Raw genomic sequence first — 27,594 nt, forward strand, 5'->3', positions numbered from 1 at the left:
AGTCACAACTGAGCTCCTCCCTGCACCAGAATTGAGATGGTCAGATGTCAGTGTAAAGCAGACTGATCTTCACACAGATGTTCGTGCAATTCAGTGGGGCTCCCCTGCACAGAACTGCACAGATGATGTACGATGATAAGAGCACCCCTCACTTCACACAGGTGTGATTTTTTTTTGTTACGTTCTTGATTAAAGGTCCCTTTGTCTTGATTAAAGTTATCTCCTGTCTTTTGAGAGATGTGATAAAGTGTTTGTGAAATATTCCATTGTTTGGAAGATATACATATCCAGATTACCAGAATAATACCATTTGATTTGATGTAAAAATGCAAAATACCCACCCATACGTGTCTCATTTACAATGTAGCCAGCTCCATTGGATTCCTTGCCCCCAAACATTTATTTAACCACTGCAATCTTGATTTTAGGTCATTTGGTAGGCGAGATATTGAGAAATTCGTTTTTGAAAGTAGCCATTTTTAAAGCTCCAAGATGGCCGCTTTACCGACCTCGGAAAAAATGGCAACAAACATTTTCTGATTAGTTAGGCTATAAGGTTTCCAAAAATATATAGTTTACTTCGTCTAAAGCCTACAAAATTACATAAGGAACCAGACTAATAAGAGCAATGCTGAGGTTGTGAGGTTTGAGCCTGGAGCAGTGGATGTGGACCATAATCACATAATATATGGTGGGTGCTTTTTGATTCTGCCTTTAGATTCGATAAACAAATTAACACCATAGTCAAAACCAGTTTTTTACACCTCCACTCCATTGCCAAAATTTAACCATTTCTTACACGCCCTCGAAATAGTCATCCACGCACTCATATCATCCCATCTAGATTATTGTAATTCCCTCTACACTGGAATTAGCAGTCATCTCTGTCCCGTCTCCAAATGGTGCAAAAGGCGGCTCCCATAGGCCTACTCCTGACTGGCACCATGGGAGGAGAGATCATATCACCCTATAGACTAAGATTTAGACTCTCGTAGATGTATTTATAGATTCTGACATAAAGTGAATATGTCAATCAATAAATACGGTTATCTACGAGAGTCTAAATCTTAAGCTATATATCACCCCTGTCCTGGCCTCTCCACTGGCTGCCGGTCTGGTTCAGAATACAATTCAAACCCCTCCTTTTTGCCTATAAAGCCCTGAACGGACTGGCCCCCTGCTACATCACCGACCTCCTTATCCCCCCCCCCCCATTAGGAGCCTAGGGTCAGCAGATAAACGACCCCTAGAAATTCCACCAACAAAAAAGAGCCTCAGGAGTCAGGACCGTGCCTTAAGTGTGTGGGCCTGCATAAGGTTTCCAGTAACCTGCTGAATTGAAACACACCTGCTAGTAAAGAAGTGGTGAACATGGTTCTCCTCTGCAGACTTTTACAGCTGGTAAAAAAATGTTGGTGTCCATGTCACAGTATGCTACCTTGTAACCTCACTCACTTTAGTCACTTATACTCACTTATTACACTATTCAGCTGTTCTGCACCAAAGACAATATATTTCACATTCACAATTCACATTTATGAATGTAGGCCTACAGCAAATGTGGCCACCTACATTATTTTCCTTCTTGGGTTTCCTGCTGCCTGTAATGAAAAGCAAAAACTATATTAAACAATTAAGCAGCCTATTATCTTAATGGACTTTTTCCAGGCCAACTAAATCTACTGTGAAAAATGTTACTGTTTAGTCTGACAAATGGTTAATCAATGTGTAGAAATATAAAAATATATATATATTGTTGTTAGTATAGGCCCAAGTATAGTATTGTTGTTTAACTTGTTTTAACTTGGCGTCAAAGGGGGAACTGGCGAACTGCACATTTACGAGTTGACTTGAACGCAACGCAACTTTACTTTCGGTTTGAGGGTGAAGAAGTCGAGGTGAGTAGTCTTTCTAAACAACAACAATACACGTTATTTATCATTATAATCAATACATGATTCGTCCAAAACCTTCCTGAAGTCAACAACACGTTGGGAGATATGTTAATTAACCTAGCTAGCTCTGGTCCATAGCCTTCTACCTACAGGGACCAGAGCTATCATTAACCTATCCCCGAGGTTGTTCAGTTTAGTAGTTCACAGATAAACATATAGCCTATGGCGTACTCTGAGTAAGAGTAAGTAAGAGATGTAACATTAATAATAATCTTTCAAGAACAGTTTCTAGCTGCGCTAATTCAATAAAACATCATTTGCCGATTGGTTCCCAGATTGTCAGCATAATTAAGTTTATTGAATATGTAGCATGTTTGCCAAACTGCTTAAAATGTTGCTAGCTGTAGGCTACACTATAACCATATTCTTTCTTTCGAAAACAATAAGTCTGCAAGTATACGCTAATACTAAAAGTAAATTATGTTAACTACGTATGACTTGCATGTTCCTTAGCCATAGAGTAAGACAGAGTTACGACAACTCCGTTCACCTCATGGGGCCAGGGGGCTCTTCTAAGTTCTAGTAGTAAACAAGGCCGTTTTCTGCCCCCTCAATGTCGTGACGTGGGTGCGTTCGGAAATGCGCACCGGGAGCGCACTCGCCTATTAGTTTGAATTGCACACACTGGCGTAGCATAAGGGGGTGCAGCCAGTGCAGTGCACTGGGGCCCAGCGCCCCCTAGGGGCCCATGAGGGGAAGGGGAAAAAAGAAAAGAAACAGCTGACGGGCCGCTGTTTTGTGAATGAAATAGCTGTGGGCTGTGGCCGGTCGGTATAAGGGGTTAAACTTCTGTGTGATGTATCCTTCCAAGCCCACTATACCATGTAATATACATCCTGCGTCTACTACATCCTGTAGTTCACTTAAGAAATAAAAGTATTGATACAAGTAGCTTTTATTTTGAAGAGGAAGAGGAAGTTGTTTCGGTTGTAGGGTAGCTACCATGACAGTGGTAGTGCCGGACCGGGGTGGTAGTGGAATAATACAAACAACATGCTTTTAGCCAAAACCGCATGCGTCTATGACTTAAACAATGTAGGCTAAACACTTTGGAATTACGTTAAACATGGTATATCCTCCGTGGCGGCGTCATTAGGTGAGTACTAGTAAATTAATTGTTAAGTTTCATAGTATCATTCATCATCAACAGGCTGTTGTTGATGCCCCCCAAAATGAACAGGTTACACAGCCTACAGGATTCTCATTATGTTACTCACTGCCTGCAAGGATGGCCGCCGTGCCATTTCTTATAAACTATCTAATTCATACGTGGGTCGTCGTGGGTACACGTGGAGTTGTTGTTGTTGTTCATGCGCAACGGTGCGCGGTGTGGAGAGGGCATCAGAGCACAGCGCAACAGCCTTATGGTATTGTCTGAATGTCTGTACTATCTCTGCACTAGCTCTTTCTGTCCAGTCCTACGTGTATAGGCTGGCGATTGTGGCGACTTATATTCGTTAATAAAGAGAGAGCTGTAAAGGGGATATATTGTCTATGGTCAGTTCATGGTGTGTATCATTCTCGTTTTTAAAAAAATGGGTTTTAATTGTCTGGTAACGGAAAATAACGGAAAATAATCTAACTTGTTACTTTTCTCAGAAGGTAATCTGTAACGGCAAGGGATTATTTTTATGGGCAGTAATCCAGTAACCTAACGACGTTACTTTAGAAAGTAACGATGCCCAACACTGCATATAATGAGGAAATGAGCTGTGTTTTTATTTATTTATGTTTGATAGTTTGGAGACATCAGGCTGTGGTAGTTTTGTTTTTGTGCCCAAGTCAGGGCAGGTTGTTTATTGATGAATATATGGACACTGAGCTTGGAAGCTGGTGCTGTCTGCATGTGGTGCTGAAAGGCTGGTTTTAATGAGTGATTGAAATATTTTTGCAGAATTACAGTACATTTCAAGCACAAACTCAATACAAAGACTGTTAACTGTGAGTGGACGAGTTTACTCAATGCTGTACCATATGTTCTCATGCCAATAAAGGCCCTTTGAATGTAATTGAATAATTTAATTGTGTGGCCGGTCACCTCACCTGTAATGTTAGTCTATACCTAGTGTGTGTGTGTGTGTGTGTGTGTGTGTGTGTGTGTGTGTGTGTGTGTGTGTGTGTGTGTGTGTGTGTGTGTGTGTGTGTGTGTGTGTGTGTGTGTGTGTGTGTGTGTGTGTGTGTGTGTGCGTGTGCATGGGCGCGCGCACGCACACTTGTTTATGGCGGTGGTGGGGGGCCTACAAAATATTCTCGCACCGGGGCCCACCATGACCTCCCTACGCCACTGATTGCACAGTGCGCTATTTCCGAACGCGCCCTGTGGCTCTGAGCATAGGGGAATAAGTGACTGCGCATCTCTTAACTATTGGACTCGCGAGCACCATCACTAAATTGTCAGTGTCGGGTCACTCGGGTGTCACATTTAGCAACGTCTCGGCTCCATCATGGACATGGAGCCAAGCTTCTGTCAGGCTAACTGGTAAAAGAAAGAGGAAGGACTTGAAAGCTTCTGAATGTAGTGTAGCTTGTAACACAGACTACATGGGAAATGTTAAATGTATAGTTCAGCCTCGTAGCTTAGATATTTATAGCTGAGCCTATTGCCTATTGAGCAAGTTAGCAACACTAGGAATATTGTATGTGTTTATTTGTCTGTTTATTTATCATGAAATAAAAGTAATCGAGCTGCAGGGAAAGTGATGAAACATTAGCATACCAATACCACAGCAAAGTTAACTGGGTCTGTAACTATAACTCATTTAATTTCAACTCAACTTTAGTCACAAGTTTACAGGTATAAAAGATTGAGAGTAGGTGGATATTTTGTTGTAGAAGCTCCACTCCCGTAGCCTGGTAAATCCCTCCCCCCTGATAATGAATTAAATGTTTTCAAGGGGCTTGGTCCCAACCCACTGTTTGGGAACCAGTGGGTTAGGTTAGAGAACACATTGATTGAGGTGTCATGTCATCTGTGTGTAGATGGATGGAGCATGTGATCCTCCAGAGATGGAAGATGATTGTCAAGACCAGGGAGATACAACTGACGCCAAACCTGACCGCAGCGGAAGATTCCTGCTTTTTGGACGGTAAATAAAAAACACACGCGCAGTCGCACACACACACACACACACACACACACACACACACACACACACACACACACACACACACACACACACACACACACACACACACACACACACACACACTCATGTGGTATGCGCCTGGACCGCTAGGCCCCCCTAGGAAAGATATTTACAATAGACATGGTGCAGTGACTGCAGTCAGATATTCCAGGTATTCTTGAGAATAGTATATAGTATGAGGCAGTTATAAAAGAGGCCACATAATATACATAGTAACAGCATATTAGATTTATTTGCCTATTTGAAAATAGCAAATCTACAAGCTCGCAACATGTGTACAAGCTCACGTGTTGTGATTTTATGATTTTTTTGTACGACAGGAGTATGAATTAAGCATGACAGGTAAAATATCCTACATGGATGTGACATAGCCCAAGCCAGTAGTAGTACCTTTATCTTTTCTCCACTTATTCTCCACAGTAGGCGCCATCAGGGGTCATCACCATGCCGGCTTTCTGTCAAATTTCTGTCAAAATTCTATTTTTGCCACGGACATACAAAATGAGTGGACAATAATATTAGGAGAAACACATAAAGAGCTAGCCCTGGATCACCATAACAGGTCTGTAACTCTGAGAGGGTTCAAATGGAACCAAAAGGACCCTTACTGTTTAAAATAACAGACACCCCCCCACCCCCCGGCCCCCACCAAGAAAATGCAACCCACAACTACCAATATTTACAAGCAACTTTCAGAAAAAGTAGGCCAAAGTCGCTTATAAGGGTGGACATGGCAACATTGGCTGCAGCCTGCAGTGCAGGTGTGCTGCTGTGCTCTGACTAGAGCAGTCTGCATTTCATCCACATATGACATTGGGCTCACAAAATGCTATACCAGAGCGGTAACAAGATGATTTCACACAGAAATCATTACAAAACACCAGGAACAACAATGTTCAATTATTATTATTATTTTTTTTTTGTATGCATTATTTTTTACTGGCTGAACAGGCAAGAGGAAGGTGTATGGACTGTATAAATAGTAGCCTACTTCATGGGCCAGCGGACCATTTATAAAGTTGATCCCTGTACTAATAGTAGCATAGTACCAGTAGGTTAATGGTAGGAAAGAATAGCAGGATAGTAAGATCGTAGGATAGGATTTTCCAAGTTGCAATGTGACATAGCTCTGCAGACAATGCTGTACCCCTACCAGACCAGTGAGCTGTGGGGTCATGGGTTAGATCCCGGCACGTAGCGATTCGTCATAATGGTGTCAGAAGTGGCACGTTACTCGTGCGAGGGAACTGGTAGATTGGACCCGTGGGGAGAGTGTAGCGTTCCCATATACTTGGTATCTTGGCTGTGACTCAGTGAGATGGTGCAGGGGGGCTGTTGGCCAGACCGGTGAGATGTGGGTCATCGGTTCGATCCCAGTTTGGGGCACTGCTCTCTTCGCTGCACCTTCCCCAGTTTGTTCTTTGCTTTATTATGATGTTTTTTTGACACATGTAAAAATAGACGTTTTCTCAAGCCAATACAACTAATTAGAATTTAATCTAAAGCTAAAATGTGATTAGACATTAAACCCCAAATACCACTTTCTTGACTGGAGTCCTCCAACAGTCTATAATGGGCTCCCTCCTGTTTAGGCAATCTATACAAACTCACAGCTTGATGCGTGAGCTTTTAGATCTATAAGATCTAATGTACAATTTTAGCTTTTTAATTATTATTCTTTTTTTTGGGGGGGTATCGTCAAAAAAGTAGCAGACCGAAAAGCTTTAAAACGCACCGTTTCGTGCTGCGTTTCTAGCTTGCGGATCTGCTACATTTGAGGCTTTTGTGTGCCGCTGTCATATGATCACGTAGGTCGTGATCTACTTGATTCTAAAAAAAAAAGTTGAAAAACGGAGATAAAAGGTTTCTGCCCGACAGCAGCGATGTGTTGGTTGGTATGGAGGGATTGTGTGTCTGTCAGCACGCAGCAGGGGCAGTGCGTTGCACTGTGTGACCTCAGCACAGCAGAGAGGTGCAGGGGCCTTGCTTGAATAGACCTTTAGAAAGCTCTGGGTGGGTTGGTGTGGCGAGCTCTGCTGACTCAGGGGCCTCTCAGCGTGCTGCTCCCCCCTCCCCAATCCCCCCCCCCCCCCCGACCTACGGCGCACGCCGACCCAATCCAGTCTCCATCCAGCACACAGAGAGCATGTCAGGATCCTAGCACACAGCCCCCCTCCAAAAAAAAAAAAATTACCCCAACCGAGAAGAAGAAGAAGGAGAGACGAGAGCAAGGCGTTTCAGATGCAGAGTGGCGTAGCGCTGAATGATGAACCCAGGTAAGAGATGTTGGCTGCCTCCCCTCCCGTTTACGGCCCTCCCACCCGCCTCGGTCCCCCTTCCCACTGCGCCCAACCCACTGTGCCACCAAGTTGGGCGCTTTGCCCGCCGGCAGTTGACTGTTAGTATGGCACAATTTGGGAAAGGTGGGGGGTGGGGGTGGGGGGTGGAGGGGTGGGGGGGTGGGGGGGGGGGGGGGTGGGGGGGGTGGGAAAGTTCTAGATCACATGTTGATCAGAGTATGGCTTGGGTTGGCTGTGTGTGTGTGTGAGTGTGTTTGTGTTTGCGTGCATTGTTTCCGATGCTTGGGTAACCTGATGACTAGGCCCTTCTGGAAGCGGCGTGGATATTGTGAGCGTCCAATGGGCCCGCTGTGGCTTACCTATCTGGATGGCTCCTTTAAAGAATGGAAATATGACAGGTCGGTGAGAATTGCCACTCGTGAAAGATTTCCTCTGTCGCTGGATATACTTTTTTGATTTAGCCAATTACTTTTTGATTTCGTTTATGAGAAACATGTTATAGATTCACCTACGTTCCCGGACAGTGGATTACTTGCGACCCCGTTTGGCCATGACCTTAATGCTACATTTGAAAATGTATGTGCTCTTTGGGCTCTGAGTAAGTGGTTTCAGGGCTGTTTTTAACACTTATAGTTGAGTCTGTCTGTCTCATTGCCGAAAGTTTCAAAAATTTCAAATATGTGTCTTGGAAATTAATGTTGTGTCAAACCAAGACATTTGTTTTGTGTGTGTGATAAATTCGCCCGAAGTCTATATATTTTTAAAGTAGTTTGTGTCCATAAGTATATCCACACAGAATGGGAATATTACCATTGAAACGACCTTAGTTTTTTCATTGTGAATAAAACCATCAACCTGTGTCTATATGAATAGTCTGCTTATACATCACGCTCATCGTGTTCAAAGACCTTAAAGATTTGATGACATTTTTAACAGCATCTCTATCGTACTTCAGCCTCTACTTCACAAGAGTTGGAAGTTGGAGCTTCATTACGAAGCTTCCACCTCGTGAGGCCGGTCTCCTATAATTCATTTGAATTCATTTAAAAAAGATGATATTCGTTGTACTAGCTTTATGTGATGATTGTTAAAGGTGTGGTTTAACATTGCTTAGTTATGTAATAGTTTTTGTGTTTTCTATTTGTTAAAGCATTACATTTTCATTCTGTGACTAATACAGTAACAGTTGCATTGTAGTGGAAATTGTACTGAATATGATGCATTTTATTGATCCGTTTGGGAAAAATGTTGTCTGACAGAAACAAAATATAGATACACTTAGAAATAGAGCTGCAACTATTGATTAGCCTTCTTAGCGATTATCCTATTGATTACTTCTTTGATTAATCGAACAAAGAAAAGCACATTTCTTTGATAATCTTAAAGGATTTAGCCACTTAAATGTTATAGGCCTAGTTCAAAGCATTATAAAGTATATACAACAATACGAAGATACCGATCTACAAGCTTGTAATTCAACACATTGTGCGTTTGTAGATCTGCAGATTTAGCAAACGGTTATTTTATTAAAACCGATTAAAGAAAACATTAACTTTTCTCTCTGTGTTGTGTGTTTGTGTGCGTGTGTGTGTGGGTGCGTGTGTATGTGCACGTGCACTTGGTCAGTAAGAAGAATAAGGATGGCCAGCCGCGGGAGCAGGATTACTCTTCTGAAAGCCATTATCGAATCGTTTCACCAACATTCCAGTATAAGATGAGCCACCAGCGTGTGGGCAAGTGCATCATCATCAACAACAAAAACTTTGATGAGAAGACGGGTAAGATGACCTGAACAACCTTAGAGCAGTGCACATGTTACCCATATTTTAGTTTGAAGACCTGAGGCAGATTTCTGAACTGTGTGCTTTTATTGTGTAGTTATGTTCCTAGTGTTTCCTGTCTACTCTATTTGATACTACCTGTCTTGTCTCTACCCTGATTGCTAACTTGAGTCCACCTGTGTCATGTTAAGTTCTCAGCCAATCATGTGGTGTTTGTAGTTATTGTTTCACCTGTGTGTAGTTAGTCTGTGTCTATTTAAGTCTCCCTGTGTTCAGTGTTTCCTTGCTAGAGTATAAGTTATTGTTATGTTGCGTTCTCGCCTGTGTATGTCTTGTTCGTTGCTACTTGACCTGCTTGCCTGTTTGTTCTGCTTTTGGGTCCTCACCTGACACGCACCGTGACACCCAAACAGTTTTTGTTTCAAGGAGGACCCACAGATTGATATATATTTGCGCGCGGACCCCGATCTGAAAAAAAAGTCGGTAGTGCTGTCGCCTCACAGCGAGAAGTTCCTGGGTTCGATTCCCGCTGGGGGCGTGTTATCTCGGGGTTGACAAAAGGGCCGTTCTCCCTGGGTACCCTATGGTAGGTACCCTCACATGTTCTCCCCGTGTCCCCTAGGGTAGGTAGGTACCCTAAAGACATGCGATAATCCTGGTCTCTAAACTGCCTCCCCCTAGCAAGCTGGGGTGCCTGATGGATTGGAGAGGAACTGGTTGGAATAACGTGTTCCGTCCTTGCGTGTGTTCCTTCCATGTCCAACCGGGCCTTTCAAAGTGGTGTCCTCGATTGGTTACCAGACGGTCCTCAGCAAAATGCGGGTGTCATACTTTTAACTCCCAACGTATAGAAATTCAGAAAACATCACTTGACAATTGATCAATGATAGATAAATATGGACCTGAGGTCCAACTGATGTCCAAATGGGGTGCCCCGCCGAAATGACTTATATAGGTTTGTTAACGTTTTGAAGAATTTAGGGTGCCAGTGATGGGACATAATGTGTATACGGGTGACAAATTAAAGGAAAAACCTGGATTAATTGAGTCGAGAAACATAAGTTTAGCAGGGTTCAGTATGAGGGGAACCAGAGTCGTAGAAGAGAGAGTCACGTTACTTGCATAGACTGTGTAAGAATGGAAAGCGGAAGTTCTCGTTCTCTCTCAATGAGGAAGTTCCAATGTTTGGAACTATAGCCCATAGCCCATTGCGGCGAGATTGCGTGTCGCAACTCTCTCTCTCTTCTACGGCTCTGAGGGGAACAGGTGACAGTGGGAGTTTTCCATTCAAACTTACTTGATGTGCTTGAACTCACACTATACACATCTCTATGTCTCTTGTCTTCAACACTCCTTCACTCCTTAGCTATCGGCACCCTCTATTGACCGGATGCTGTAACATGATGATAATTAGATAAAGCCACAGTAGGTGGCAGGTTTAGCCAGAGGAGACAATATAATTGACAAAATATAATCTCAATTAAAGCAATATACAGTACATCGACCCTAAACAGTCAAATCCTCAGTGTTAAGTTACCTGAGAGTGTACAAATGGACCCTTACCAGTCTACCAGTTGTTTTTACAGTGTAACGATACCACGTTTCTACGGTGGTGATATTTATAGATTATTTTCTTAGCGATTACTCTTTTTTAATCAACAGGGATGAACGTCCGCAACGGCACGGATCGCGATGCAGGCGAACTCTTCAAGTGCTTCAAGAGCCTGGGCTTCGACGTGTGCATCTACAACGACCAGACCTGTGAGAAGATGGAGCGTCTTCTCAAAGAAGGTGAGTCCTGGATCGAACAAAACACAGGACTAAACACTGTGTATAGGAGCCGAATGGAAACGAGAGGGAAATATAAGGAGGATTGACTTTTATACATTACAAATAATAATCTAATTTAATCTAATAATGTTCTAATTTAAAAACCTAATATCGCCCCCATCCAAGGGACATTTCTCTTTAGGCTAGTGGATAAGATGTTTGGCTTACTTAGTTCCCGCACGGGAGACCCGGGTTCAATTCCTGGTCATTACATTGGTGCCATGATTTTAAGTGAAAACTGGGTTTTGTGGGTGCAAACAACGGAAAACACCGGTAATACAAAGTTTAGGGTTGCCCTTCCTATTGGGGAGGTGGCATGATTGGTTTCCAAAACAATCCAATCCACTTTATTTAGAGCACACTGGAGCAACAGTGTTGAACCAAAATGCTGTACACTGTAAACAAATATTAAATACTGAGTAAAACGATAAACAGGGCAAAATCACATTGAGGCGTTGCAACACATACAGACACACTGCCTAACGGAAACAGCTGAATCATCGAAAGCCAAAGAGTGCAAGTGAATTAGTCTCCCCTGGTCTTCAGCCTTGTTTGTGGGACCAGAAGAAATGACTGGTCAGTAGACCTCAAGGCCCTTGTTAGGGTTATTGGGAGGTAGAAGCTCAGAACATTGTACATTGGTGCCAGCCAAACCATTTAAAGCAGTGGGCGATGCTACTAAATGCTACTACAGGAGGAGGCTGTGTAGAGTGTGTAGCATGACAGACTGAGGGACGTACTCCTTAAATAGACCATCTTGGATCAATTGAACCATTAGGATTGAGGATGCACGTGTTAGATTGTGGCACCTGTAATTAGCCCTTAGCTTAACATCGGGAAAGTTACATGACTGACCCACCCAGCTGATGGCAATAATACTAATAACCGTAGTCTTACCGTGCATTACATGAAAACTCCTGTAGGATGCGAATGGTCGTTAAAGTTCATTGTGTTCGATACTGGTTGTCCCTCTAACATTTCCTCGTATTTCTAGTTTATTGAAATAATGTCATGCACATTTGTCGAGTGCATAGCCAGGCCTTGTTGACTAGATTTAGAAGACATTTTAGCTTCAAGCTCTTGCTACTAAAATGATGGATTATTTATGAGTGGGTGGGACTTAGCGAAGGGCTATTTGCATGGTGAATGAGCAGCATGCACCAGCTTGACTTCTGTGCGTGCCTGTACTACCGTGATGCTCGATTCACGTCATTCTTTTGTGATAACCACATTAACAAGGGACCTAGGTAGTGAGTTTTCTTGTTTTCTTTATTGCAACTAAAACAGGGGAACATGAATTGGTCATTTGTACAGAACCAGCCTTTGAAAGCTCTCAGTACCGTGGCAGCGATAGCTGAGTGGGTAGAGACAGGCCGCCCGTCTGGCCTCGGAAAGGTTGCCAGGTCACGCTCTGCCCAGTCCCTGAGCAAGGCACTTAACCCCTAACAACTCCCCACGCGCTCTCATCTGAGCACTGGTTTCTGTGTATTTGTGTGTGTGTGGGTTAGCCTCGCAGGAAGACCACAGTGACAGCTCGTGTTTCGCCTGTATCCTTTTGAGCCACGGTGAGGAGGGCATGATATACGGCACAGACGGAGCCATGCCCATCAAGACCATGACCTCGCTGTTCAGAGGGGACATGTGCAAGAGCTTAGTGGGAAAGCCAAAACTCTTCTTCATCCAGGTATGCATTGAAGCAGTGTCTGGTTCTGGCTGTTTTCTTACGGAGACTGACTTTTGAAAAAGGACATTTATGCTTGTTGACGTTGATTGTTCATGCAGATGCATTACTGGCAGTAGTGTCTAGGGCAGTAATGTTTTCAGCTCACTGCTTTGAACCAAACAGAAAAAAAGACAACCTCCTCAAAAGGCAGCGCAACTCATTTTCACTGAATTAAATAGCTATGAAATATAATTTAAATCAATTTTAAACCGTTTTTACTTAGTTGACCGGGTCCCCCAGGGCTCTGTATTTGTTCCGCTACTTTTTTCACTGTATCGTACACCAAATCTCATTCGGCTGAAAACATCTTTTGCCCCAAAATAGGGTCTTGTTCAAGCTGTTACATAAAGGCTGTTTTGTTGATTTCACATGCATAATGTCCTCTTTCAGACTGCCACATCAGCACAAATGGAAACACATTTGATATCTCTGCTTTTTAATGTTAAATTCTTAATTGCCTCACCAGGTCATCGTTGAGAATGCTACTCAGGATCTCAGTGAAATGTCATTTCATTTGCTCCACCAGGCTTGCCGCGGTTCAGAGTTCGACGATGGTATACAGACAGATTCGGGACCACCGAACGATACCCTCGAGACGGACGCTAATCCCCGGCATAAAATCCCTGTAGAGGCAGATTTCCTCTTTGCCTACTCGACCGTGCCAGGTAAAAGTCACAGCGCACATCTGTCAGTTCCACAAAACATTTGTCTCGTTTGCAAGGTCTGATTACAGTAACAAGCATATTAGGATACATCCTTGTCAGGATCCTTGATTTGGTGAAAGTTTGTTGAAAGTTTGTAGGGAGGTTTCTTGGCTAAGTAGGATATCCATAACGCTGTCCTGTTAGACACCTATAAGTTTGGTTATTTCATCCCCCATAATTGCCTATTTCATATACTATCTATACATAGTATATCATATCTTACTTTAGCTTCATGAATGTACCAAAGTACCCTCCAAACTTTAACATTTTATTATTTTGTTTAATCTCTAGAAAGTATTCCAGTTGCAAGGAGACAGGGGTGGAGTGGGGTTGGGAAGTATGACATGTTTGACACAGATAGACCTGCACCGGGGTTTACTGTATACAGCTTAAAAACATGTTGGGGCAATTCATAACGACTAGACCTGTGTCCATTGGGCACCGGCCTACAATGCAAGTTGGGAACAATGAACATCGGAAATACATACCCCACCCTAGTATGCAATAGCCGTTATATCCATTGTCACAGCACCCGTCTGCAGTAAACTGACTGTGAGAAGTGGACTGACTAAGTAATCAAATGGCAGGTGTGGGGAATGAGGCTGGGGTTGCCTTGGCAATCAATTGTACATGTGTGGGGAGTTTTTTGGCAGTTATGGACAACCGTGTATCCGACCGACTCAAGGCCTTTTCACGTTGGGGCAATTTAAAATGATTAAATATGTACAGAGGTTGTTGCCATAATGGCTCCTGCCACAAGATGGCTGCAGTGCACTTCAGCTGATTATCACACAATGACAAAAATGTCACTGCCATAGATGAAAGACGGAATTTCATACTTCACATACATGCACACAATGTATCTTGGGATAGTATTCTAGACTCTTATTTGGAAGTGTGAGTATTGTACTGTATTTAACATTCAGTTTTAGTGAGTGTTTGTTACATGTAATACAATACATACAGTTACTTGATTCTATAAGCTGTAGTTCCTAAACTGGTGAGTCAAACTAAGCTAAAGCTACCAATATCTCATGCTATGAATCTCTCATATGAAATGAAAAAAAGACCAGCGTTTGTCATGGTGCGCCACATATGAATGAATGAATATGATACTGTATGTGTCTGTTCACTTGAGTTCGCTCCAGCTTCCGCTCTGCCATTGCTAGTTCAGTACCCCAGCGAGTGGCACAGTCCCATCAATGAAAAACATTGTTTTCCAATTAATTCATTATAATCATTAAGAGGTAAACCTAATAAACAATAATCAGCAGCATACACAACAGCCTATTTGTCTACAGGCCAGAACAAAAATGTTGTAGGCTTAATGTTATCAGGCTATACTGTGAGAGTTATAATTCCATCTGCTACCTACTTGTTCTTTCTACTGATGCCAGCCACGTGAAAAGGCAGCAATGATATCACTCTGGAGTCTTGTTGTGCTCTCTTTTTTGTCTTTGGACCTGCTATAAATGCCAGGTTAAGGCATCACAACATGCACGACACGTGCAATAGTAAGTTCGCAAAGGAGGCAATGTAGCCAACTAAGGCAAATTGTACCATTTTACTGCTTGATGGAAAGAAAAACTAAATGTAGCACGGTTCACAGCTTGCATGACTAATCTGGAAGGAAATCATTGAATGATTTCTTGGTAGCTGGTCTTCCATGCACATTTTGGCATTCACTGATGTGCCGTGTTGAGTCAACCAGATCTATTATCTAAAATCACACAAATCATTGGAACAGTGATGCATTCTTTGCAACTGGAGCTTCTGAAGATCTGGAGAAATAATATAACTCCTGCTTTTTATATCACAATACATATTGCAAAAAAACAAAAACATTGCAACGTGAATTATTCCCAATGTAATTCAACTCTGCTATGGCTTTATTACCTCTTCTGGAGGCATTTAGACCCCAGTTTCCACTCAGGTGTCATGACGTGTGACCGTCAGGGACTGACGACCTCATAGCAGTTGTCACTGGATAGCTGTCTGCTGTCAACAGCCGCACTGTTACTTATGTCCAGCCTGTCTAGACTCGGTACCTTTGATCATGTTTTAAAACGACTTTCTTCCGACGGTACATCACCATGCGATCGAGTAAACGGGCAATGAACCAGAAACGAGTCCACCTCCAGTTGTTTGCATCTTTTCAAATGCTTTTTAAAACAGACGAAAACTAAAGCGTTGCTGATCACGGTTACAAATGTAATGTTTCGGGTGAATTAAAAAAAGATCGTGGGACAATATACATAGCCGGTTTTCACTTCCAGTTCACAGGTCGTGAATATTTCGCCTTCAAAACAAAAGCTCAGAATGAATGAACTAATACCTGGCAGGGAATATGTTAAATCTGATCTTTAGGACTAATTGACCACACTGTTATTTGCAAGTGGTCACATCAGATCTGTGCATTCAGACATTGTCAACCTCTGCATTGGTTGCTTTGGTAGTGACTTAAGCGATATAACTAGGCCTACATTGTCGTGAGTTTACACTCATTATGATGTGTCCTCGCAAAAAAAAAAAGACACCAATTGCCGTGGTGTGCAGATTGGGTGTGAGAAGTGACATTGTGTGCTTACCGGGTGCTAGACTGTAGTCTTCAGTATAAAGAAGTAACGTGCTGGGTTCTTGCAGGGTACTACTCCTGGAGAAACCCCGGCCGGGGCTCCTGGTTTGTTCAGGCGCTCTGCAACGTCCTCAATGAGTTCGGGAAGCAGCTGGAGATTATGCAGATCCTGACCAGGGTCAACTACATGGTGGCCACCAGCTTTGAGTCCTGGTCCGAAGACCCACGCTTCAGTGAGAAGAAGCAGATTCCTTGCGTGGTGTCCATGCTGACCAAGGAGCTGTACTTCAACTGACCGCCCAGCGGACCCACACTGTGACCACACTGAAAAGCTCAGTTCGACTTGGTAGTATGACCCTTTGCTTCGACTGAAAGGATGTAGTTTCATCGGAAAAAAGCAAGGGTCTTGCGATTAAGTATAAATGACTGAATGACTGACTGACTGACTGACTGACGTACAATACATGTTCCTTCCGACGTCCAAGCTTCTTTTTTCTTTTCAGAAAAGGAGGTGAGATAACTACATTTTGACGTCATACAGAACTTCTGTTAGCCTTGACTCCTGCACTTTCCGAACTATTTCGAAAAGCCAGTCTGAAATAGGTTTTTCCAACGTCGAAAGGAGCATGTATTGACTGACTGAATGGCTGACTCACTGACTGACTGACTGACTCACTGACTGACTGTTAAAGGCGCTGACAAAAGCGGTCCAAATATTCAGGGATGATGAGCCCGGTGGGACGTTGCACCTTTTGGGCACGTATGCCATTTTGCATGTCTGAGCTGGGCCCAAACCTCCGAGCTTCTCCAAGAGAATACGAATCTTTACAGTGGCACTCGCGTTCCTGTGTTGATGATGATTACTTGCCTCTCCTTCAGGTTATTCCTTGGAATAATGGCGTCACATTTGATCTGATCTTTGTCGACAGGCAATGTGAAATATCCATGTTATTCCGCCAACCCGGAAAAGTAGCTGCCATTTTTTTTCGTGGGTTCGGGGAATCGTATCTGAAAATGGCTTCCTCCTCCTTCCAGCATTGACAGTCGACTTTTTGGAAAGAATTTGTACAGGATTCTAGTGAGCAAAGCTCGTCTTAAGTGTCCTCGCAGCAAGTTTGAATTGACTTCTGACCCCCAAAAACTTAATCCACATCGTTCTGAGAAACCCTCCAGAAAGTAATGGAGATGAGTCTCAAGGACAGATTTGCACAGATATTACTTGAACAGTATTCTGCTATTGTCATAGCGTATAAACCAAACGGCAACATACTTTTATATGTTGTTCGAGCGCTGCCATCGTGAGTGAATGCTGTCTTGACTTGATAATAATGACATGCAGCCTGTAATAATAATAATAATAATAGCTCTTGTAGGATGCACTACTAAATGTTGAGGTACTTTGCTTTGAGGGAAACCGAACATGAAGTCCTGTCAGGCACACTGTAAGGAATATCGATAGCTGGAAAAGTGACCGGGTCATTTTTAGTTATGGCCGTTTTTATGTTTTTCTTTTCTTTTTCTTTTCTTTTCAACTGTCATTGGTCAAAAGAACAACAACATTAAGAGACGCAGTCTCACTCCTATGAGCAAAACTAAACCTGCCCATAGGCTCACACAGTCTCACTGTTAACATACACACACACGCACGCACTCAGAGCGCTCACACACACACACACACACACACACACACACACACACACACACACACACACACACACACACACACACACACACACACACATTCCTCAGGTTCCTCAGGTTCCTTCATGAGCGGACCAAACTTAACCAGTGGCGAAGAAACTAGTGAGCACAACACTTTGAGTCCTAGACAATAAGTAGTCCACTCCTTAACTCATTTACTAGAATTGATTCTCGCTGCGTTCAGCTTCTGCCACTGCCTTGCAGCTGGAAGTTATATTGCGAAGAATTCACGGCCGCTGAAACGGAAGCAAAATCGACTAGGCAAATTTTAGCGGCCATCTTTTTATAAGTCACCCGAAACATTAATATTGTAACCGCGAGTTAGCGACGACTTAGTTGTGAGCCGTGAACATCTCCGTTTTGATCAATAGCAACGGAGAGCTAAACAGAAAGTAGTGGTGAGCGATCTCAAACTGAATCGATAAAAAGTAAAAAGACGTCGAAAGATGTTCATGGCGGCGAGTAAAAGCAACAATAATTTGACATTTCCATTTGTTTTCCTGAGACGAGCACATTAATCCACGCCGTTAAAGATTACTAAATCGGTGTACTTGCACATCAAAAACTATGTACCTGTCTTTATTACAAAGAGAAGCCTTTTTTATTAAAGGAATTACATACACCCCGCAAAAAATGACTTATTTTCTATCAATTACTCACCCCATGAAGCATTGAATTCAAGGAGATTTTTATTTTGTTCTCACAGTGTTCTCACAGTGTAAACTGATGATCCAGGTTCAATGAGAATGTTTTAAATATAGTATTCTGTTAACTTCAATTAGTCAAATATTGGATTATTGGCTGATGAATGAATGTGACAGTAAATAATTGATAGAAAATAAGTATTAATTGAAAAAAAAAGTCTCACAATAGCTACTGCACTCAGCGTTCCTAAAGATGTTGGAACATTGGGAGAAATATCGTCTCTGTCGGGTGGAAATCTCAAATGTCTAAAACTGTTCCTTTTCAGGATTCAAATTAAAAAACGAGTAAAAGTTGCAGATCGACGAAGCTCAAAAAACATGTCACGTTTCGAGCTTGTGGATCTGCTACTTTTGATGCTTTTGTGTGGCGCTGCAGTACGACCAAGTAGGGCGTTAATTCACGAAAAGAAAGGGTTAAAATATGTAGATAGGGGGTTTCTGCCCGATGGAAACAATATGCTGGATAAGTTGGGATTGTGGTTTAAAGCACAAAATGACCACAGGGTTTCACCGTATATCAGTGTGATAGGTGTCAGTTTCTACCATTATACCACAGCAAGAGAAACCTAGTAATGTCCTTCCATTTGCGGAATGCACCCCAAAGCATTGTTTGCAACGATTATCTAAAACAAAACAAATAAAACAAAACAAAAAAGTAAAAACTATTTAATTTGCTTGCTTTAATTTATTATTCTACATTTTTGGCACATTTGTTCACATTGCCAAAAGCTTAAAAACAATTAAAACAAAAGAACAAAATGTGATTAATATTTTGAGCAAACCAAAAGCTTGCATTTATTTTTTAGTTAATGATTTGGTAGGTTAATAATGTCATCTGATTGAGATAAATACAAAAAGTTAAATGTTTAATAATCATATACTAGACTTGCTGGGGGCCATTATAACTCACACAGACTGTTTTCTGCCATTAACACTTTGCGTTTTTGTCCCATAGTTGTGATGTGTTTTGTCTGTCAATCACGGAGGCAGCTATTACTGGTAGTGACAAAGTCTGAGCATTCACTGTTTCTCAACGCCGGGTTTGGGGACCACCGGGAGCTCCAAATGGACCCTTAAGGGGTATGTAACTAAAGAGTTAAATAAGCACTGAGTGAGCTGTAGGGTTCGAGTATACCCTAGAAAATAAAAGTGCAGTGTTTTTGGACACACTGACTTGATTGATGTGTTTGGCACGCAGCTCCGCATTTGAAAATATTTTGTACCAGAAGATATATATTCTTTTTGGCAAAAATGTTTTCGAACATAAAACTGGGCTCAGCTGAATGGTTAATGAGCCCGGCTAGGATTTGGGGATGTTACCTAGCTCTCAGCACTGTGTGGACGTTTCCCTGAGCAAGACTGCTCCCCCCTCTGCGCTCCTCTGTGGGCAGCGCTCAGCTGGGGGATGCTGCAAGTTCCCCCAACTGTTCCTAATTTTTCTGGGGACCCCCTGGAACCCACTCAGGGACCCCTGGGGGTCCCCGGAGTGGTCCACTTTGAGAACAAGCGCACGGAACCCGATTCGATACCATATTCTTTGCTTGGGAACCCTAATGCACAATTGTAAGTGTTCATTTAACTCTGCCACAGACCAGTAATAGGTTGCATTTTGGACCCATGGTGGTCCCCGGACCTGACGTTGAGAACCAGTGCACTATACGCATCCACGCCGCACACGCCCACGTCGCTGCATGCACAGTCTGCATTATCCACACGACTGCATGGTGTCAGTTACGTCGGGTATAAGTTAGGTGCTACAGTTGCTTGAATTTCTTTGCTATTTTTACTTTTTTCAGTCTTTGTATTTTTTTGAATCATCAGTCTTTTCTTTTTTATTAACACTTACTCTATTTTCAGTGCTCAGTTCTCTCTGGTTGAGGCCTAATTCATACTTTGTTCGACTGTGTCGCTTCCCGACGGAAAAACGCGATGTATCGTGTGACGCAATCCGATTTTTCCATCCCTCCCCCGGCGATACAATGACGTAGAACTGAAGCCTTAACATTTGACATATTGTAGCTGTATAACACGCACAACTCTTGAATCCTCTCGATGCATGGATCTCTTTATCGCTGATGTAGTGCACAACCTGTAATAAAGGACTGTTTTGCTCCACTTGTTTTGGAATGGAATTGAAGGGAAAACAAATTTTATTTTTAGAGGTAATTTTTTTTTAATGCTTTTCCGGTGTTAAATGCTATTGTCCTCAGGAATATATTTGAAAGATTTGGATAAAGGAATGGAAGAAATAAACTATAATCCAGCCCCACTTTTGAATCTGGGGCGATAACATTGTTTAAATTACTTAAAGATCAGAGGAATGCTTATGTAAACCTTATTTTATTGTATTAAATTAAACATCAAGAATTGTGTAATGAGTTGTGTGTGTTTTCTTTATCAACTTTCCTTGTATAAATGATCTACAAATGTAAATAATAAGCACCATCTTCATCAGCTAAAGACTGCTGGTCCAAACCTCAAAGCATAAAGCTTATGGGAAATTAAAAAAAGTACCACTCAGTTCACACGGGTGTGATTTTTAATCTTCTGTGTAGTTTTTAACCTGGCCTGGGAACAAACTACTGTACATAATCAGCCTATGGTTGTCATTTACCTGTAGTTATAATGTAAGTTACACATGTTGTCCTGCACCTGCTGCATATGAACATGATCATGAACTCTTGCTGTGTCATATTGCCAGCAGCCAGAATATAAACATCTGCTGACTCTGTTGCACATGCATGTCCTGACTCCTGAGGCAAAGCACATTGGAATTCCCACCCGCGGCCAGACCCTCAAAGTGTCTGGGCGGATCGAGAGGCACTGCAGATCTGAAGAGGCTTCCAGTTGGTGCCCTGGTTGTCGTGGCCAGGGCACACTGCCTGCAGCAGGACATCCATGAACGTGCCGGCGCAGAAGCAATGGAGCGGAGTCATGGTGTCTGCGCTGAAAAAGCTCACCAAGCCGCCGGGGAAGCTGCAATACACCCCGACGTGAGCGAACTGCTGCCCTGCCACCAGCGGGAGCTCGTGTGGAACCACGTCGTGCCAGGCCGTGTAGTCGCCGTCGAAGTATTCAACGAACCAGGACTGGCTCCCGCGGCCCAGCCAGCAGTACTCCTCGCGGCCCTTGCAGGGGATGCTGGGGTAGGTGAGGCCCAGCTCCCAGTAGGTCTTGCCGCTCACCTCCACCTCCCAGTAGTGGCGGCCCTCGCTGAAGCTCTGGTAGCTCACCGCGGTCAGGGTGGTGTCGAAGCGCAACGGTGTCTCAGGGACCTCCTACCAGATGTCTGTGTAGGTGGCCGTGTCGCCTTTCGGGGAGATTCTCACTTTGGGGTGGGCTGAGGCGGGGTCCAGGGCAACATCTGTAGCAAAAAAAAACAATCACCTGCTACTTAAGATGGTTGATATGATATACTAAGCAGTTGGCAGACTGTTCAGTGGTATAGAGTGTCTGCTCTGAGATTTGGAGATCTGGGTTCGATCCCCGGCCTTGTCATAGACTCTAAAAATAGGACCCATGTGCCTCCCTGCTTGGCACTCAGTGTCGAGGGTTGGATTGGGGGTATATGTACCTGTGACATACTAGCGTCATGTCCAGGGGGTGTACTTGTACATCAAGCCACCTCACACTACAGAGAGGGGAAATAGGTTCCTGACCTAGCCTCGCATAGCCAGACAAATCTGCCATTGCAAAACAAATTGCCCCAGACAGATTACAGATTACGGTTTATCACCTGTGACGTACATTGCAAAACCTACGCTGTAGTAGAGTGTAGTGGCGGAAGTAGTGGGATTTTGGTGGAAGTACCGCTCAAGGAAATGACTTGACGCTTTACAAATCTGTTTACATACTCCTTGAATATGGAACGTGTTGTGTTTGGTCAAAAAATATTGTATCCGGGGGAAATCCATCTGACTGATGTTCCGGCCCTTCCGCTCTCTGCCTTAGTGCCCAGGCTTTGATACACTCTGCTTTAGTGCCCAGGCTTTTCACTCTGCCTTAGTGCCCAGGCTTTTCTCTCTGCCTTAGTGCCCAGGCTTTTCTCTCTGCCTTAGTGCCCAGGCTTTTCTCTCTGCCTTAGTGCCCAGGCTTTTCTCTCTGCCTTAGTGCCCAGGCTTTTCTCTCTGCCTTAGTGCCCAGGCTTTTCTCTCTGCCTTAGTGCCCAGGCTTTTCTCTCTGCCTTAGTGCCCAGGCTTTTCTCTCTGCCTTAGTGCCCAGGCTTTTCTCTCTGCCCTAGTGCCCAGGCTTTTCTCTCTGCCTTACCCAGGCTTTTCTCTCTGCCTTACCCAGGCTTTTCTCTCTGCCTTACCCAGGCTTTTCTCTCTGCCTTAGTGCCCAGGTTTTTCTCTCTGCCTTACCCAGGCTTTTCTCTCTGCCTTACCCAGGCTTTTCTCTCTGCCTTACCCAGGCTTTTCTCTCTGCCTTAGTGCCCAGGTTTTTCTCTCTGCCTTACCCAGGCTTTTCTCTCTGCCTTACCCAGGCTTTTCTCTCTGCCTTACCCAGGCTTTTCTCTCTGCCTTAGTGCCCAGGTTTTTCTCTCTGCCTTACCCAGGCTTTTCTCTCTGCCTTAGTGCCCAGGCTTTTCTCTCTGCCTTAGTGCCCAGGCTTTTCTCTCTGCCTTACCCAGGCTTTTCTCTTCGCAGATGAGTAAGGCTGGGACCGAGGCTACATTGCCAGGGACTCGTTCGCTGCTCTGATTGGTTGTAGGTCTAACTAATAGAGTCCGTTTGAATCTTTTTGTAAACGCCCCTTGAAAAACACTGAGAAGGACGAGACTAATATCCTATCCATTCCACGCAGTGATATTGTCTGGCTACCCGAGGCTACTACTATGGGCCACATGGCTCTGTTGCTATAGTTTCTATAGGGTGGCATAAGGACCAGCTGATCAGAAAGAGGCTATAGTTTAACTCCTAATGCAGCAGGCGGAGAATCCTTCTGCTACGCACATCAAAGTTGGTCCCCCCTCAGCCTCAGGGACTCCGGCTATAGGGCCCCTTAGGCTGAGGGGAGTTCCAGGCAGCTGGAACTATAGAAGTAATCTGAAGACCCATCTCTTCAGACTCCACCTCACCCCATAGCACTTCACTCTTCCTGTCCTATGACACCGTCTTTCTTGACTGACGCTACCAATGTCTTGGTCACTCGCTCTCAAGTTTTTGTTTCTTAGGTTATTGTTATTTTATTGACCACAATTATTTGAGGGGCATTCTATATCCTGGATATATGGATATTTGTCTGTCGATAAACTTTGTCCTACACAAACATAAAATTCCCATTGACAATGAATGGAGAATTTTACGTCATAGTATCTATTTTACGACATGATGATAAAAACATTACAGTTCTGCGTTTATTATATTCAATAGAATATTTCAAATGTGAAGGACATGCATTGCACACTATTTCCCTCCTCCCTCAGCTGTCATTTCTGATCATCCAAACTGGCTTGACTGCTTGAGAACACCACACGTCATGTTATATTAGTGTTTTTTCCAGGATTGTGCAGGATTAAAGGTATATTACGCTTTAAATATGTTTGTGGTCATTTTAACGTCTACTCAGGCTAATTGTGTTTCACCACAGACACTTTTTCAGTTGCTTGATTCAGTATTTAGACATTTGATATTAAATGTATCAGATTCAGACATTTATTCTTATACAAACCCATTGTAACTTCAAACTCCATTTTAACCATGATGGGTTCATCAAATACACCTATTCTTGGTGACAGACTCATACTGCCCTTTTAATATGTGAGGGGGCCACGTTTTGTTTTATTTTATTTTTATTACTTCATTAATTTTAAAACTGTCTTGGGTGCTCACAAAAGCCCGAATAGATCGTTAACATGACTGCAAACATGTTTGAAAGTGAAATGTCCCTTTAAAGTTACAATATATAATCTGTATAATCTATACTGTAAACTCTATATCGTTGCAATTAACTCTGGGTTACTTCAGTAACCTCAGTTTGTTAACCGAACTGAGAGACTCGCCCATGGGGGAGGGCCATAGGCTAAGCAAACTCTCTCTGTCGGGAGAGAGACGCAACGGATATAAAGCAACAAACAGAAATGTTGTGGTGTGACTTTCACCTGCTCGCTGAGCTCCTGCTGCTCCGTCTCCAGCTGGGTGCTGATGTTGGAGATGCGCTGCTCCAGCTCCTGGCTCAGGGTGTAGCACTGCGCCATCTTCTCCTCCAGCAGTGTCTTGCAGGCCTCCTGCTCCATGTCCAGGTGGGTCAGCGTGGTCCTCCTCAGGTCCTCGTCCAGAACCCTCCGCATCTCCTTGTACTTCTTCTGAAACTTCTCTTTGAACGCCTCTGTCCTTTTCTGCCGTGGTACAAAGCAAGGTGTGAGGGTATATGACTGAGCATGTGACACAAGCACACACGCACGCACGCACACGCTCGCACAAACTTTATTCAAGCTAATTGTTAACCACATGAACTCTCTCTCTGTTTCTGGCACAACAGCGCCCCTACTGGTAGTCAGTCATACTGTGCTCATGAACACATAGGTGAACACGGACATTGCTGTTCCTTGGAGTGGTTGCACTCAAAAATACCACTTTCCCTCCATATGTTTCCCCTTTATTTGTTGTGGCCAAGAGCCAGGCCACAGTACCTGTGCGTATATTATATAAAGACATTTGTTCATTTACACGATATTTGTGTACTTTCTCTGCGTGGAATATTCAGTTTCCCTCTGTATGTCTTGGAACCAGCTATGCTGAGTCAATTTGAGTTTGACCTGCCGTGACAAATGGGTCGATTAACACCAAACGTGTTGGCTAACACCAGGCTGACACCTGAACAATGACAGCGGTGAGAAAATGGATGACCTTCGTGCAGTACGGAGGACAACTGGTGTTTCAGGTTCATTGTCATTTTGTCGCTACCGGGTCAGCTGAATGTCGATGACGCTGGCATGCCATTCATTCACACCAAACCCAACATAAATAGTTGGGAGGAGGCGGGTACTCGTACAAATATAGGTTATTTTTCAGTGACACGGCCATGCTGCAACAAGCCTGATTTATGCCTCGCCTGACGCCCGCTGCGCTGCACAACAGTGTATAATAAATAATAAAGCATGAATTAAATTAGCCTTTAGTTTAGACAGTCACTGACTCAAACTGTAGTCATAGAACTATACTGAAGCCTGCTATGAATTTAAAATCCATTAATAGACCTTTTCATAGCAGACATGCCATACTAAGGTGAACAACATACTGAATGACATTAATTGTGGGAGGGGTCACAATGAAGTTGACGGTACAGGATGATGAGCAGATACAGAAACAAACTCACAATTAATTATGATAATACTTTCAGGCATGTCAAAATATACTGTACTGTAGGTATAGGTCAAAATAAACATTCTTGCACGTTCTCTAGTTGATTCGTTTCTCAAAGTGGATGCCTCAGAATACTTTTTTTTTTTAATACTGTTTTTATTAGGCATTTTTTGTATATGACAACTTCAGAATATCTTTGACAATAATAATGAGTTATTCAGTTATATAAAATGAAAGATAATGACAGGTAATGTAAATTCCACATACAATACATAATAAAAAATATATATAAATGTGATAAAAACGAAAAAACAAAAACAGTTAAACAATGACAAATGTGAACAGACAAACAAAACAAAGACCACAGGACAGACACTCTTGCTCTCAAAACAACGTTGTTGTAAATTAACTGAATTACAGACATCTCTTTTTAAATGAGAAAAAATAAAATAAAGAAAAATACTCAGTTCCTTTTTTTTCTTTACTTTTCTTTCCAATTTTCTAATATGTTATCTATTGTGTAGGAGGGGTTAGCGTGCACCTATTGAAATGGTCAATGAAGGGTTGCCATGTCTGGTAAAATCTATCTTCACTCCCTCTCAATTCAAACTTTATCTTTTCCAATTGCAAGTAGTGCATAACATCTTTCATACGTAAGTGTAGTGTGAGTGGGAACCTGTGCTTGTTTCCAATTCAACAATATCAGTCTGCGAGCCAGTAGAGTCACATATTTTACCATGTTATATTGGAAAGTAGACAGTTTGACCCCGGGCCCCCTGACCCCCAGAACTGCTGTCAGTGGATCCGGGTCAAAAGGTCTTGCCTCAGAATACTTTGATAATATTTGGAATGTATTTATCAATGTCACTTCAGTTTAACCACTTTAGACCCTCTATCCTGTAGTAAAACAGCCCTGAGGTAAACTGTACTTGGTGCAGTATACCAAGTTGCTGGGGTTTAAGTGCAGGTTTTAAAGTATAAAGGTCCTGTCCTATTGGAAACAAATATTCTCTCCAGTTGTCCTCGTAACATACTGTATCTTTGGGGGAAACATTTACATATTATTTACATTCCGTTCATAAAAAGGTGCTATAAAGTAACAATATATTCATACATGGATGGAACACCGGAACCCCCCTCAGAGACCCCTGCGGGCCGCCAAAGACCCTGAACCAGTGATTTACAGTAGGTACAGTAGTCTCATTGACTTAACTGCAATGTCTTGCTGCTTGGTGGTCAGCTTGTTCATCCTGTAAGTCAGGGCGTCTCTTTGTTTCTGCAGGTGCTGCTGTTGCGTGACAAGCATCTCCTTGGGGGGCTGCATGACGAGACAAAACCAAAACAGACATGGAGACCATGAGAGAAAGCACAGGAAAATGTCTCCCTGCAGAAGGTAGTTCTTTTTTATTATTGTTTTTTATTGTCTTTTTTGATTAATTAATTAATGATTGAGCGTCACAGTCAGTATCAAGTGCTGTACTCACTTGCTTCTGGTCTTTCCCTACTTGCTTAAACATCGATTCCACCTGCTTATTATTGTAGGATCTTTGCTCTGCACACAATCTAACCTAGAAATACCAACCCAGCAATGAACACCAGGGGGCTTTTTATACCTCGGAATGAGATGCCAAGGCTATTGTAACAGGGCGGAGGGAGGGAGGGGAGACGGACAGGATCTGAGTGTTCCAGCACCGTCCTACGACTGACCAGCTGCTCTGAGAACAACTATGTCCTCAATTCCGTTCACGGAGCAAGAGCGTAAATCTGCACTCCGGAGACAAGGAGACGGAAACAAAGCCAGGGAGCAATGTTCTTAAGGGCTGTATCCACCCTAAATACAGTTTGAACACAGAAAGTGTTCTTTTCTGACA

At 43.1% G+C, this 27,594-nt stretch overlaps 1 protein-coding gene and 1 pseudogene across 2 annotated transcripts; one reads left to right on the forward strand and one right to left on the reverse strand.

Moving 5' to 3' along the window:
• Positions 1–1,804: 1,804 nt before the first annotated feature.
• On the forward strand, positions 1,805–20,794 carry casp7 (caspase 7, apoptosis-related cysteine peptidase). Its single transcript, XM_083786875.1, has 7 exons — positions 1,805–1,898; positions 4,935–5,041; positions 9,028–9,179; positions 10,845–10,973; positions 12,521–12,696; positions 13,262–13,400; positions 16,083–20,794. The coding sequence occupies exons 2-7, from the start codon at positions 4,935–4,937 to the stop codon at positions 16,307–16,309; spliced, it is 930 nt and encodes a 309-aa protein (XP_083643001.1). The 5' UTR covers positions 1,805–1,898; the 3' UTR covers positions 16,310–20,794.
• A 420-nt stretch (positions 20,795–21,214) lies between these two features.
• On the reverse strand, positions 21,215–27,240 carry LOC310874587 (E3 ubiquitin-protein ligase TRIM69-like; annotated as a pseudogene). Its single transcript has 4 exons — positions 27,208–27,240; positions 26,937–27,041; positions 24,520–24,756; positions 21,215–21,793 (listed from the first exon to the last, which is right to left on the reverse strand). The product of its transcript is annotated as an E3 ubiquitin-protein ligase TRIM69-like (transcript).
• Positions 27,241–27,594: the final 354 nt, after the last annotated feature.

This window comes from Protomyctophum parallelum (assembly GCF_964188405.1).
Source record: "Protomyctophum parallelum genome assembly, chromosome: 17".
In the NCBI taxonomy this organism is placed as follows: Eukaryota; Metazoa; Chordata; class Actinopteri; order Myctophiformes; family Myctophidae; genus Protomyctophum; species Protomyctophum parallelum.